The 13,865-nt window shown below is 49.3% G+C and overlaps 1 protein-coding gene across 2 annotated transcripts in view; it reads left to right on the top strand.

Annotated features, from left to right (window-relative positions):
• Positions 1-5,124: 5,124 nt before the first annotated feature.
• LOC105477200 (TBC1 domain family member 2) overlaps positions 5,125-13,865 on the top strand; it is a 63,217-nt gene continuing 54,476 nt past the window's right edge. Inside the window, exons 1-2 of one of the 2 annotated variants that reach the window (XM_011733598.2) lie at positions 5,125-6,040; positions 9,328-9,469. In XM_011733598.2, coding sequence (XP_011731900.2) covers positions 5,678-6,040; positions 9,328-9,469 — 505 coding nt within the window. In that variant the 5' untranslated portion in view covers positions 5,125-5,677. The remainder of the gene's footprint in view (positions 6,041-9,327; positions 9,470-13,865) is intronic. The other variant, XM_011733599.2, reaches the window with a different exon arrangement.

The raw sequence follows: 13,865 nt of genomic DNA, 5'->3' as shown, positions 1-13,865 counted from the left end.
CAAGCTACTTGGGCGGGTGAGGGAAAAGAATTGCTTGAACCAGGAGGTAGAGGTTGCAGTGAGGCAAGATCACGCCACTGCAGTCCAGCCTGGGTGACAGAGTGAGACTGTATCAAAAAAAAAAAAAAAAAAAAAGAAAAGAAAGAAAAGAAAAGAAACTGGCTGGGCACAGTGACTCACACCTGTAATCCCAGCACTTTGGGAGGGTGAGGCCAGTGGATCACTTGAGCCCAGGAGTTCAAGACCAGCCTGGGCAACATGGCAAAACCCTGTCTCTACTAAAAATACAAAATTTACCCGGGAATGGTGGCAGGTGCCTGTAGTCCTAGCTACTCAGGAGGCTGAAGTGGGAGGATCACCTGAGCCTGGGAGGTCAAGGCTGTGGTGAGCTATGATCATGCCACTGCACTCCAGACTGGTGACACAGTGTGACCCTGTCTCAAAAAATAAAATAAAATAAACTCTGTACCCATTAAACAGTAATTCCCCATTCCTCCCTCCCCCAGCCTCTGGTAACCTCTATGATACCTTCTGTCTCTATGAGTTTGCCTTCTAGGTACCAAATACAAATGGTATCATTTATTTGTCCTTTTATCTGGCTTATTTTGCTTGGTGTAATGCCCTCAAAGTTCATCCATGTTGTAGCATGTGTCAAAATCTCATTATTTATAAGCCTGAGTGATATTCCATTGCATATATCTTACAGTTTCACTTTATGTATGTAATTCTCTAATTTACCTAAACTCTATTTTGATAAATGGTGCTATGGTCTAAATGTTGGCATCCCACTCAAAATTCATATGTTGGAACCTAAAACCCAATGTGGGCCGGGCGCGGTGGCTCAAGCCTGTAATCCCAGCACTTTGGGAGGCCGAGACGGGCGGATCACAAGGTCAGGAGATCGAGACCAGCCTGGCTAATACGGTGAAACCCCGTCTCTACTAAAAAATACAAAAAACTAGCCGGGTGAGGTGGCGGGCGCCTGTAGTCCCAGCTACTCGGGAGGCTGAGGCAGGAGAATGGCGTAGACCCGGGAGGCGGAGCTTGCAGTGAGCTGAGATGCGGCCACTGCATTCCAGCCTGGGCGACAGAGCGAGACTCCGTCTCAAAAAAAAAAAAAAAAAACCCAATGTGACAGTATTATGAGGTAGAGTCTGTAACAGGTGATTAGGCCTTGAGGGTGGAGTGCTGATGAATGAGATTAGTGCCTTAGTAAACGAAGTTTGAGGGAGTCTGTTTGCCCCTTCCACTGGGTGAGAAGGCAGCGGTGGCTGATGTCCTCTGTAATCCCAGCACTTTGGGAGGCCAAGGTGGGTGGATCACCTGAGGTCAGGAGTTCGAGACCAACCTGGCCAACATGGTGAAACCCCGTCTCTACTAAAAATACAAAAAATTAGCTAGGTGTGGTGGCAAGCACCTGTAATCCCAGCTACTTGGGAAGCTGAGGCAGGAGAACCGCTTGAACCCGGGAGGTGGAGGCTACAGTGAGTCGAGATTGTGTCACTGCACTCCAGCCTGGGTGAGAGAGCAAGACTCTGTCTCAAAAAAATAAGTAAAATAAAATAAAATAAAATGAGGAAATTTAAACTACACAATTTAACAGTATAGGAACTATGCAGATATCATGTACTCTGATGTTGTGATGAGACAGACACTTCACCTCTATGGTAGTCTCCCCCAAAACATAACCTCATTGAAATCATGAGACAAACCCAAAGTGATAGTATTCTACAAAACACCTGACTAGTATTCTTCAAACTGTCAGGATCATGAAAAACAAGGAAAAACAGAAATATGTCACAGTGCAGAGGAAACTAAGGGAACATCATGACTAATTATGGAATCTTGAATTGGATCTTGGAACAGGAAAAGGCTATTAGTAGAAGAACAGAAAAAGGCTATTAGTAGAAAACAGACAAAATCCAAATAAAGACTGTAGTTTTGTCAATAATTTTTTACCAATGTTAGATGTTTATTTCTGCGAAACATACCAGGATTAAGCAAAATGTTAACATTAGGAGAAACTGGGTGTAGGGTCTACAGAAATTCTCCCATTGTCTTTGTAACTTTTAAAACTATTCAAAAATAAAAAGTTTTTTTAAAGCCTATCGAGGCCGCGCATGGTGGCTTACGCCTGTGATGCTAGCACTTTGGGAGGCCACAGTGGGTGGATCACTTGAGGTCAGGAGTTCAAGACCAGCCTGACCAACATGGTGAAACCCCATCTCTACTGAAAATACAAAATTTAGCCGAGCATGGTGGCCCCACCTCTAGTCCCAGCTACTAGGGAGGCTGAGAATAGCTTGAACCCAGGAGGCAGAGGTTGCAGTGGGCCAAGATCGCTCCAGTGCACTCCAGCCTGGGTGACAGAGCAAGATTCTGTCTCAAAAAAACAAAAAAACCCTATCGAGAGTTTGATTGAAAATGTATTAACTGTATGGATTAATTTGAGGAATTAACTCTTCCCACTCAGGGACATATTTGTTTTGTCTTATATCCTACTATAAAGCAATAAGGTATTCATTATGTAAGTCATTTATGTAAGGGATGTTGTCCATTATATTTTCCATTTGTTTGCTGCTGGAGACATCTATACACATTCGCACAGTTTTTTAAAGCAGGCCATCACTTGAGTTTTTCTGATATATGTAATATATTTGTAATTATAATTATTCTTTCAAACACTTATCATAGCCTAGCTAGAAAACCTAGAACAAATAAGGTATGCCGTTTGTTTTATTAAGAGGTTTTAAGGCCGGGCACGGTGGCTCACGCTTGTAATCCTAGCACTTTGGGAGGCCGAGGCGGGCGGATCACAAGGTCAGGAGATCGAGACCAGGGTGAAACCCCGTCTCTACTAAAAATACAAAAAAAAAAATTAGCCGGGCGAGGTGGCGGGCGCCTGTAGTCCCAGCTACTCAGGAGGCTGAGGCTCCAGGAGAATGGCGAGAACCCGGGAGGCAGAGCTTGCAGTGAGCCGAGATCGCGCCACTGCACTCCAGCCTGGGCGGTTTTTTAAAAAAAACCTTTTTTTAAAAAAAGAGGTTTTAAAAATCAGGAATGGGGCCAGGCACTGTGGCTCATGGCTGTAATCCCAGCACTTTGGGAAGCTGAGGCGGGTGGATCACAAGGTTAGGAGATCGAGACCATGGTGAAACCCCGTCTCTACTAAAACTACAAAAATTTGTTGAGTGTGGTGGCACATGTCTGTAATCCCAGCTACTCGGGAGACTGAGGCAGGAGAATGGGGATTGGAGATTGTGCCACTGCACTCCAGCCTGGGAGATAGAGCGAGACTCTGTATCAAAAAAATAAAATTAAAAAAAAAATAGAAAAGAAACTGACTGGGTGCGGTGGCAGGAGAATCACTTGAACCCGGGAGGCGGAGGTTACAGTGAGCCGAGATTGCGCCATTGCACTCCACCATGCACAACAAGAGCGAAACTCTGTCTCAAAAAAAAAAAAAAAGAAAAGAAAAAAAGAAAAGAAAAGAAATAATTTGTCCCACATTCTGTGCTAAGAGCTTCACACGTATTATTTTACTTAATTATCAAAACAACTCTAAGGGTAGACAGGTGTAGATCCAGGTTTTGTGGGGATTGGAATTAAACAGTATTAAGGGTCTTCTGATTTTAAAAAAATTACAAAATTATACACAAAATTAGGTACGATGGTTATTTAGAATGACAAAATAAATTATAAATGATAACAAATGAAGGGCGGGCGCGGTGGCTCACACCTGTAATCCCAGCACTTTGGGAGGCCGAGGCAGGCGGATCACGAGGTCAAGAGATCGAGACCACCCTGGCTAACACGGTGAAACCCCGGCTCTACTAAAAATACAAAAAATTAGCCGGGCGTGGTGGCAGGCGCCTGCAGTCCCAGCTACTTGGGAGGCTGAGGCAGGAGAATGGCGTGAACCCGGGAGGCAGAGCTTGCAGTGAGCCGAGATTGCGCCACTGCACTCCAGCCTGGGCGACAGAGGGAGACTCTGTCTCAAAAAAAAGAAAAAACCAAACAAAAAACGAAAAAACAAAACAAAACAAAAAAACAAATGAAGAGCTCTCTGGCATTTAGGAGAAATGCTCCCTGGTTGCAACTTTACACCTGTTAGACTACAAATCCCAGCGACCCATGCAAGTGAACATAAATTTCATTAGCTTCACCGTAAAGCTGTCTGGCGGCGGGTGGGGGGTGGGTGGGGAGAAGTGTTATTATCTCCATTTTTAGGTTGAGTAAATCACTCAATATTGCAGAGTGGGAATCTGAAAATTATGCAAAGAGATTCCAGAGCCCTCGCCTTTACCCCCAACGTGCTTCTTGTCAGGATCACTGAGTGCACACGAGGGTCTCGCTAACGATGGCTGAGGGGGGAGACGATGAAGTAAGAGGAGGGGCTGAACAAAGGGCAAGAGAAAGGCAGAATGAAGCTCCTAAAGAGAAATGGACGGAATTGGGCTCCGCAGCCCTAATGGAGGAACGCGCCTTAGGAAGGAAGGGGAGAAGTTTAAGGGGAAACAGGTAAAATGAGGCAGAAGTTGAGCGAGTTAGTCAAACCCTAAATTCTTTATTTACAAAACAGCCGGGCACGGTGGCTCTCGCCTGTAATTCCAGCACTTTGGGAGGCCGAGGCAGGAGAATCGCTTGAGGCCAGGAGTTCAAGACACCCCCCTCTGCAAAAAACTGTTTAAAAATTAGCCAGGTGTGGTAGTGCGCAGTTGCGGTCTCAGCTACTCGGGAGACTGAGGCGGGAGGATGGCTTGAGCCCGGGAGGCGGAGACTGCAGTGAGCTCTGATCTCGCGCCACTGCACTCCAGCCTGGGTGACAGACCCAGACCGTCTCTAAAAATAATAATAGCAATAACAAAATAAAAATAAACAAATGTAATGCACCCAACTACGCCCCGGGAGTGGCACTAGGTTTCCGCAGCGCAGCGGCTGCGCCTGGGCGTCCCAAGCAACGCGACCAGCGCTGTCAGGAGGCGAATGGGAGCCAGGACAGAGCTGGGGAGGCCACTGCGGTCAGGCGAGGGATAAGAAGGCCGTCTGCGGCGTCATTGACGGGGCCGAAGGAACACCGGGGAGAAGAGTGGCAGACAGCTCCGGAGCCGCACTGCCCGGGCGGCGCCGAAGTGGGGCCTCCCAGCGGTGTTCCTTTCAGCCAATGGCCGCGAGATGCGCCGTCCGACGGTGCCCCGCGCGGCACAGGGAGGGTACAAGCAGCCCATGGGGTGCCAGAAAGCGCCATCTTTCTAGGTGACTATGCGAACTACCAGGGAAGCGTAGCCAGGGACAGGCTTCTCTGCCCGCGGTTAACCTCAGTGCCGCCACTACTTTAACCTGAAGCCAGGCAGCACTGCCGCCCTCAGTAAAGATGGCTAACTGGCGCAGAGAAAAAGCCGGAAGCAACCGGGCCTTGCGGGGAGCCGAGTGAGCGCCGCGGGGGCGTGGCCTGGCGGTGGAGGGGCGTGGCCATCCGCTGTAAGCTGGGCTTGCGGTCTTTCAGTCGCACGCACCGCACCCAGTCCCGACCCTGTGGCGTACTGGGGGCGGGTCCGCCGCCGGCCCCGCCCCCGCCCAGGTGTTTCCCTTTGGGAAGCTGCCCGCCGAGTCTCCGAGATTTGTCCCTGGTGGTCCCGTGGACTCCTCGTCCCTCCGCGGTCTCCGGCTGGCAGCGATGGAGGGCGCCGGGGAGAACGCCCCGGAGTCCAGCTCCTCTGTCCCTGGGTCCGACGAGTCTGCCAGGGACCCACAGGCGCTGCCTCTGGAGGAAGAATCGGGGGACTGCGCCCGGTCCCTGGAGGCCAAGAAACTCTGTGGGTATTTAAGTAAGTTCGGCGGCAAAGGGCCCATCCGGGGCTGGAAATCCCGCTGGTTCTTCTACGACGAAAGGAAATGTCAACTGTATTATTCGCGGACCGCGCAGGATGCTAATCCCTTGGACAGCATCGACCTCTCCAGTGCAGTGTTTGACTGCAAGGCGGACGGTGAGGAGGGGATCTTCGAAATCAAGACTCCCAGCCGGGTTATGACCCTGAAGGTAAATTCCTGGAAGGACTTTCTCCTTCCCAGCGGCGTGAGGTCCCCTTTTGGCAGGGCACGGCTGGGCGCGAGTGTGTGGTGGACACAGTAAATTGATTGGAACTGTCGTCACCGACGTGTTCAAAGAACTTTGTGCTTTGCAAAGTGCATTCCCACCCATTTCCTCATTGGGTTCCCACAAGGCAGGGACGACAGACCCATTTTACGGATCAAGAAACTGAGTTAGAGGGAGATGAAAGGACTGGCCCGAGGTCATGCATCTAGAGAGTGGGGTAGCTTGGAATCCCGTAGTCTTTCTACCTCTCAGACCTCTCAGTGCTGAATCAAAACTTTTACTTTTGGGTGTGCCTGACAGTGCAGTTACCTTAACTTTCTTACCTGGGACCTAAGGAAGTCAAAATATGGTCTTTGCAATCCTCTCTCAAGGCCAGGATTCTGATTCCCGTTTCTTGATGTTTTGGCCAAGGTCAGTAAATGCTGAGAAGAGATTGGCAGGGATTGGTAAGATAAACACTTAGGTTTCACTAGTCAACCTAGATTGTTCATCTAGGCATGCCTAAACCTGTTTTCCTATCAGCAGCAAGGGGTAGGTTTTGTTTTACCGTCACGTTTAACTGAGAAAGCCTGAAGCAGTAGAAAGGCCACATTCTCTGAAATCAGACAGGCTTGGATTCAAATTGTACATTTGCTACTTACTAGCTGTGTGACCTTGGACAAGTTGCTTTACCTCTCAGAACCTAGGTGGTTTGTAAGCATTTGACACATCACAGGCATGTACAAATTGTTGAATTAATTTCATCACCTAGAATACAGCCTGGTACCTAGTGGGGTACTTAATAATTTTTTGTTGAATAAACACACGTGCACACACAAGGTGATGGAACCAAGGTCAGAGTGCTCATGTCAAGAGGAGGTGTCTCATAATTTAATTGGAAAGACAGATCTGGGCTAAGTGTTCTATGGGCATCAGAGAAGAATGTGCCAGGAGATAGCCTTCCCCACCCCATCCCCATCTTTCCACCCCTCCAACCCCACCTCCAGCTAAGTGGGTATCTGTGGATGCCCCCCGGGTTCAGTTCCCCTTTACTGACTGGGATGGCTGGTGACCAGGCTGGGGCACTTGGTTAAAATAATGAAACTCAGGAATCCCTGGCCAGGGAAGGCATTTACGAGGTCATGTGGTTCCTGGGTCTATGTGTCTCTTCCACAGGTTGACTGCTGTATAGAGGGTCTCCAACACATGGTCTTTATAATACTATTCCATTGTTCCTGGCTCTGCGCTAGGCTCTGGGGTGTGGAGCTAAAGCACCTCTGCCCCTGGTTCTCAGACAGCTTAAAGTCTGGTGGGAGAGACTGGTGGAGAACCTGCATGAACCCTAAAATGTTCTGTAGAGACACTGTGGTAAGTCTCTGCAAGAAGGTGTGGTGACAGGAGGAGTCATTTCCACCGAGTGGAAGGGGCTAGCCTAAAAAGCATCTGGAGGAAGGACACACCCGAGGCTTCAGAAAAGAAATAGGTGGCAAGCAGACAAGAGGGAGAAAGGTATTCCAGGCCAAGAGAGCACGTGAGCAAACGTAGGGAACCATGATACAGCCCCGAGTGTCCAGGCAAATCACATAAGCCAGAAAGACAGAGGGGCCCAAATGATGGAGTTGAAGAGCAGAGCCTGAGGGCGAGTTAGGCCAAGTAGCAAAAGCCCAGTCTGACTATTGGGTAGAGAAGAAACTAAGGGAAGGGCAAGGCTGGTACTCAGGGAGCCCATCAGAAGGTGATCAGGAGAGAGTGACAGCTGAACTAGATCTGTGGCTGTGGGGAGGGGGACAATGGAGGTGGCTCGGGATAGTAGAGAAGTAGAATGGGGGAGATGTCAGGAGTGGCTGGAGTAACTGGCTGACTGCCTGGTTGGGTCAGTCACTGACAGGAGGAAACTCAGGATGAGGAGCCCGTGGAACATCCAGGTACATGTCCCCTGCAGGAGACTCTCAAGTTCCAAGGGGCCAGGGACCATGTGTGTTGGCTCACCCCTGTATTCAGTGCCTAGCACCATCTCTGACACATATGTCAGTGCTTAGTATACCCTTGTCAAATGAATTAATAAAATGGGGTATTTGGGTTTGGCTGGAGCTCATCAGCATTAAGGTCATGGGGAAAACCTGGGAGGTGCTGTGGTCTCTCTGGGAGAGTGTATGGAAAGAGAACACTGGTGGGCATCATGTGTCCTATTGGTACCTGCATGACAGCCTGACGGTTTCTTTCACAGACCACCCCCCACCCCCACCCCGGCACAGTGCACACCAGTGAGCCCTTGAGACCGTGAGCTTGCCTCTGTTGCCATGTAGCCTGCTGCTATTCTCATGCGGCCTTGATTGCAGGCAGCTCTGTGAGAATCCCCACCCATGCCCGGTGAGCTGTCCATCTTCTGCAGCCCACCTCAACTGATCTCAGGCCTTCTTTATGAAGCCACTAATCTCCTGGCCATAAAATCCAACTTATAGACCAGGGTTTTGGGACCAGTTCTATCACCACATGCCTGGGCGACTTCAGAGGTTTAGTTTCTCCATCTATAGAAAGGGCTCCTGCCTTGCCTCCCTCCTGAAGAATCCAGGAGTTACTGGATGTGAAAGTGGATGCTTGGACCAGCCACCAGCCAGTGCTGGGAGACTAATGACCAGCATTTACCAAGAACTTGTTTGGAGGGCCAGAGCACCTGGAAGGTGCCACCATGTCGTCACCATGTACATGTGGCTTTCCAGTCCCCATTCATATCCATGATTCCGGTGCATCCCCAAGGCAAGAAGGATTACTCCCATTCCACAAAAGGCAGCAAAGACTTGGAGATGTCACACAGGTGAGATACTGTCTCACCTGCGAGATAGTGATGGTACCAGGACCCCACCCAAATCAGAATTCAGTGCACCTCCCCTCTCTCACAGCACCTCCAAATTCCTCTATCCAGTGAGCACATTTTGAGCACCTACTGTGTGTCGGGGACTGTGTGATACCCTTGTCTCATTTCATCCTCATCATTGCCCTATGCAATGAGTCTTATTGTCACCAGAGTACAGATGAGGAAACTGAGGCCCAGAGCAGCTAAGGAACCTCTGAGTGGGAGATCAGAGCCTGATGATCTTCTGTGGCCAGGAAGCATACATACCTACAGTGACCCTTTTTTTTTTTCCTAGGAAAGAGAGCATTCCTAAGCCTCCCACAACCTTCCCCTCTTCCCACACCCAGTGCCACCCTGCAGGCACAGGGCCTTGCCAACTAATCCTTGTGCTTCTCAGGCCGCCACCAAGCAAGTGATGCTGTACTGGCTGCAGCAGCTGCAGATGAAGCGCTGGGAGTTCCACAACAGCCCGCCAGCACCTCCCGCCGCCCCTGATGCCGCCCTGGCTGGGAATGGGCCCGCCCTGCACCTCGAGCTAGGTACCCAATGGGCTACCCTCCTGCCTGCACACCCAGGGCTCTGGTGATTAAGCCTTTACCCTCCTGCTGGGAGTGAGCGGGAGGAGCCCTCTGCTAAGGAAGCAGAGAGCCAGGGATATGACTCAGGATTACTTAGGGCAAGAATCTGGGCTGAGGCCAGGCTGCCTGGGTTCAAATCCTAGTCCTATATAATTTTAGGCAAGTTGTTTAGCCTTTCTGAGCTTGTTTCCTTCCCCATAAGATGAGGTTTATAAATTATCCCTACTTCTTAGGGATGTTATGAGGATTAAATGAATTCATATACCTAAAATGGTTAGAACAATGCCTGCACATGGTCAGAACCCAATAAAAGTGAGCTATTATTACGATGACTCAAGAAATCAAACTTTCACAGAATTGCCGTGAGGAGGGTTAATAAGAAAATGCAATGTTGTAGATTTGTGTCATGAGTTGGGTAGATCAGCGATTTTTTTTTTTTTTTTGAGATGGAGTCTCGCTCTGTTGCCCAGGCTGGAGAGCGATGGCGCAATCTCAGCTTGCTGCAACCTCCACCTCCCAGGTTTAAGCAATTCTCTGCCTCAGCCTCTGAAGTAGCTGCGATTACAGGCACGTGCCACCACGCCCAGCTAATTTTTGTATTTTTAGTAAATACAGGGTTTCACCATCTTGGCCAGGCTGGTCTTGAACTCCTGACCTCGTGATCCACCCGCCTGAGCCTCCCAAAGTGCTGGGATTAAAGCCTGAGCCGCCACGCCCGGCCAGATCAATGATTTTTATCGCTGGTGTTCCCATAAGATAGGATCCTTTCCTCCAAGATGACTCACGAATCAAGTTTCTTGATCCCAAATCCTGTATCATCCCAACATGGAGGAGTCAGGAGACCACACCCTCCCACCCCCATGCTGCAGCCAGGAACATGATTGGCAGGTTTTAGGATCAGTATGGACCACCTCACAGCTGCCCCTGCAAGAACATGGAAAATCAGGCCCCAGTACAAAGCCACAGAGTGTCTAAAGTGCTGCATGTTCAGTTGACAGGGAGGCCAAATAGGCAAGGGCAGGACTTGTTACAAGGTACCCCCAGACCTCTGTACCTGGGTGCTTTGCATGTCCAAAGCTGAATACATCTGCCCCAACCCTTCTTCTCGTTTTCCTTCCCTCCTCTCGGTAGATTTCCCGCCGTGTACCCACTAGGAGTTGCCTTCCACCCTTCCTCAATTCCAGCCAGTGAGTCCAGTCAATCACTGTGCTGGCCATTTTTGCCCTCTGACCCACACATCAGACTCAGGTCTTTCTCGCCACCACTGCCCAGGTCAGACCTCATCTCTCAAAGTCACAGCAGTCTCCTCCCCAGTGTCCCCATGTGGAGGCCTGTGCCAGAACCCTTCCCCTTCTCTGCAGCCTGAGTGAGCTTTCTTAAATGAGAACCTGAACCCGTCACTGCCATCCAAGGCCACCCCCAACCCCACTCCTGTGCTCAGGGCTTATCCCTCCTGATCTCACCTCTGCCTGCTTCCCCAGTCGCCGCCTTGGGCTTGATGCTTCGGCAGAGTCTCTGCTCTCTCTCTCCTTTGCCTGGCAAGTTCTTGCTTATTCTCTATGGCCAAGCTCCAGCATTGCCTCCTCCTCTTGCCAGCCTCCTCCTGGAAGCCTTCTCAGACTTTGTCAGCTGGATTCTTTCTGGGCCCTCAACACTTTTTTCACACACTTCAAGGGAGACCTGTTCCATTGTGTTCTATTAATAATTACCCCTGTCCTTGTCCATCTCCACCCATTCCCCTTAAGGGTGGGGACCTTTTTTTTTTGTTGCCTGTATCACCTCCCTGGTGTCCTGCCTGGCACATTGGATATTTGTGGAGTGAATGTGTAAGGCAATACACTAAACCTTATAATTAAATGAGGAAAGGAATGTAAACCCCTTAGCATAACCTCAGGCACATAGTAAGTGCTCAATACATGGGAGTTGTCTTAATAATCTTGTTATTCTATGTGTATATGTCTGTGCATAGAATACACTCATACTATTACTATCATAATAGTATATATACAAACATATATATGCTATCACTATTATAATAACTGTTCCTTTCATTCTTAATAATCATTAGGAATTTCTTTGGAGTTTCCTTTGAAGGGTTTCTTTGCTTCTGCATTCTCCTCCAGCCCCCACTCCCCATCCGCCAGGGAGCCAGACAACCCTGGTTTTGTAGAAAACTGCAGCCTGGGTTGATGCCGCTGCAAAGGTCAGCGTCAGACTAGAGGCCAGGAGAAACCTCTGCAATAATAGAATTCCTGCGTGTCTTAACTGAAATTTGAAGAAGCAGATTGTGGAAGCATGGCTCTGGGATCCTCAGCCCTCTTCTGCTGTGGCGAACCTGTTGCAGGTTCTTTAATTCTGCGGCTTTGCTTCAGCACACATGGTGGGCCTCTTCCAGGCCAGCCCCTGCTGTGGGCATTGGAGAAGGGGATGGAGTTGCTGTGATGACCTGGGTTCCAGTCTCCCGAGGAGGATACTGCCTGAGACTCAGGAAGCAGGGACGTGAGCTTCTCTTGAAGCCTTTCCTCGCCTTGCAGCAAGCCTGCACTCTCCTCCCAGACCCAGGGCCTGGCATAACCTTCCTAGCCCACCTAGAAAGATGTTTCTGGTGTCTTGGGCAAGTCAGCAAGGCCTGGATTAGCCATGTGGAGCAGGCTGCCCCACCTCGCCCGCCTCCACCCTTCCTGAGGAAGCAGCGGCCCACTCCAGGGCCATTGAAAACCTCCTGACCCATGTCTGACTTTGAGTCAGAGATTCCTGGTAAAAAGTGTCTCGTCACTGCTCTTGAGCAATCTGAAAGGCATGTTCTCTCCTGCTTTTAAGCATTTACAACTTCATTTTATACTTTACCTAAACAACGGTCTCTGCAGAGCCAAGAAAGATCAAAGGGAACCCACGAGATTTATAATAATAAGAATAGCAAGTTGCCACAGTAAGCTACAGTTTACAAAGGACCTGCATAAATGCGTACCATCCTGAAATATGCCTGCTGCCCCAACACTTTACATGCATCATCTTATTTAATCCTCACAATAATTTTATAGGGTAGTTACTGCTGTTTTCATTTCATAGACCAGGAAACTAAGGCTCAGAGGTCAAGAGACCTGTCCTGAGTCATGTAGTAAGAAAATGTCAGTGCTGAAATTCACACCCCAGGCTGCAGAGACTCATAACCTGCCCTCCCAAAGCGGAGGGGCAGCCAGGCACTTATCCAGGGCCCTCTAGGGAGGCAGTGATCTCCTGGGCCAGGCCCTTTCTTTGTCTCGGCAGTGACTTCTTCCCAGTGGACGTGGGGCAACCGTCAGAGCTTACGCAAAAGGAGAATTACAAATAAATGCTGCTGAAAATCCTCTGTGTGGTCACTCACGGAGGGCATTTCTCCAGGATGCCCCAGACTACAGTCTCAGGTCATTGATTCTGCCTCCTGCGGGAAGCGCTGGTCTCTGTTGGGACATCGCCATCATGTGCCGCCCGTGCCTTGCACACTCCTTTGCACTGGGGGCTTGTGCCTTCTTGGGTAGCCCCTCCTGTCTTAGACGACCTGCTTGTTAGAAAGGCTGCTCTGATAAGCCACGCGGTTTAGTGGGAAAAGCAAAAGTGGGGACTGTGTTTGAGTCTATAACGGTGTCGCATGCTAGCTTTGACTTTGGCCACAAAACTCACGCTCTCTGAGTGGCTATTTCCTCATTGGTAAAACCCACCAGGATGGCAACCCCCAGGACTTGGCTCTATGTAGTCTCAGAGTTGATCTAGGGCCATGGGTGGCACTTACAAGAAAACAGATGTTAGCAGTTAGGGAAGTACTGCTAAGATATCAAAATCTTAGAAAAACTGTTAAGTTTTTTTGGTTTGCTTTGAATGAAAGAGAATAAGATGGTTAAAGTATTGATAAATAAGAAAATTTTATTTATTTTGAATCAGCTCAGAGTGTGGCTTACCGGCTACTTTGAAAGATGTGAGTCCAACAATATAGGGCTTTATGGCTTTTTTTTTTTTTTTTTTTTTTTTTTTTTTTTTTTTTTGAGACAGAGGCTCGCTCTGTTGCCCAGGCTGGAGTGCAGTGGCATGATCTCTGCTCACAGCAAGCTCTGCCTCCTGGGTTCAAAGAAGTCTCCTGCCTCAGCGTCCCAAGTAGCTGGGACTACAGGCACGTGCCACCACGCCTGGCTAACTTTTTTGTGTTTTTAGTAGAGATGGGGTTTCACCATGTTAGCTGGGATGGTCTCAATCTCCTCACCTTGTGACCCACCCGCCTTGGCCTCCCAAAGTGCTGGGATTACAGGCGTGAGCCACCGCTCCCGGCCCGGCTTTATGGCTTTTTAAACATTTTTGTATAATTAACTCTGAAGGAGACAAGGTA

This window comes from Macaca nemestrina, chromosome 14 (assembly GCF_043159975.1).
Source record: "Macaca nemestrina isolate mMacNem1 chromosome 14, mMacNem.hap1, whole genome shotgun sequence".
In the NCBI taxonomy this organism is placed as follows: Eukaryota; Metazoa; Chordata; class Mammalia; order Primates; family Cercopithecidae; genus Macaca; species Macaca nemestrina.
The sequence above is the reverse complement of the archived record's forward strand: the minus strand, read 5'-3'. Positions and strand labels throughout refer to the sequence as shown.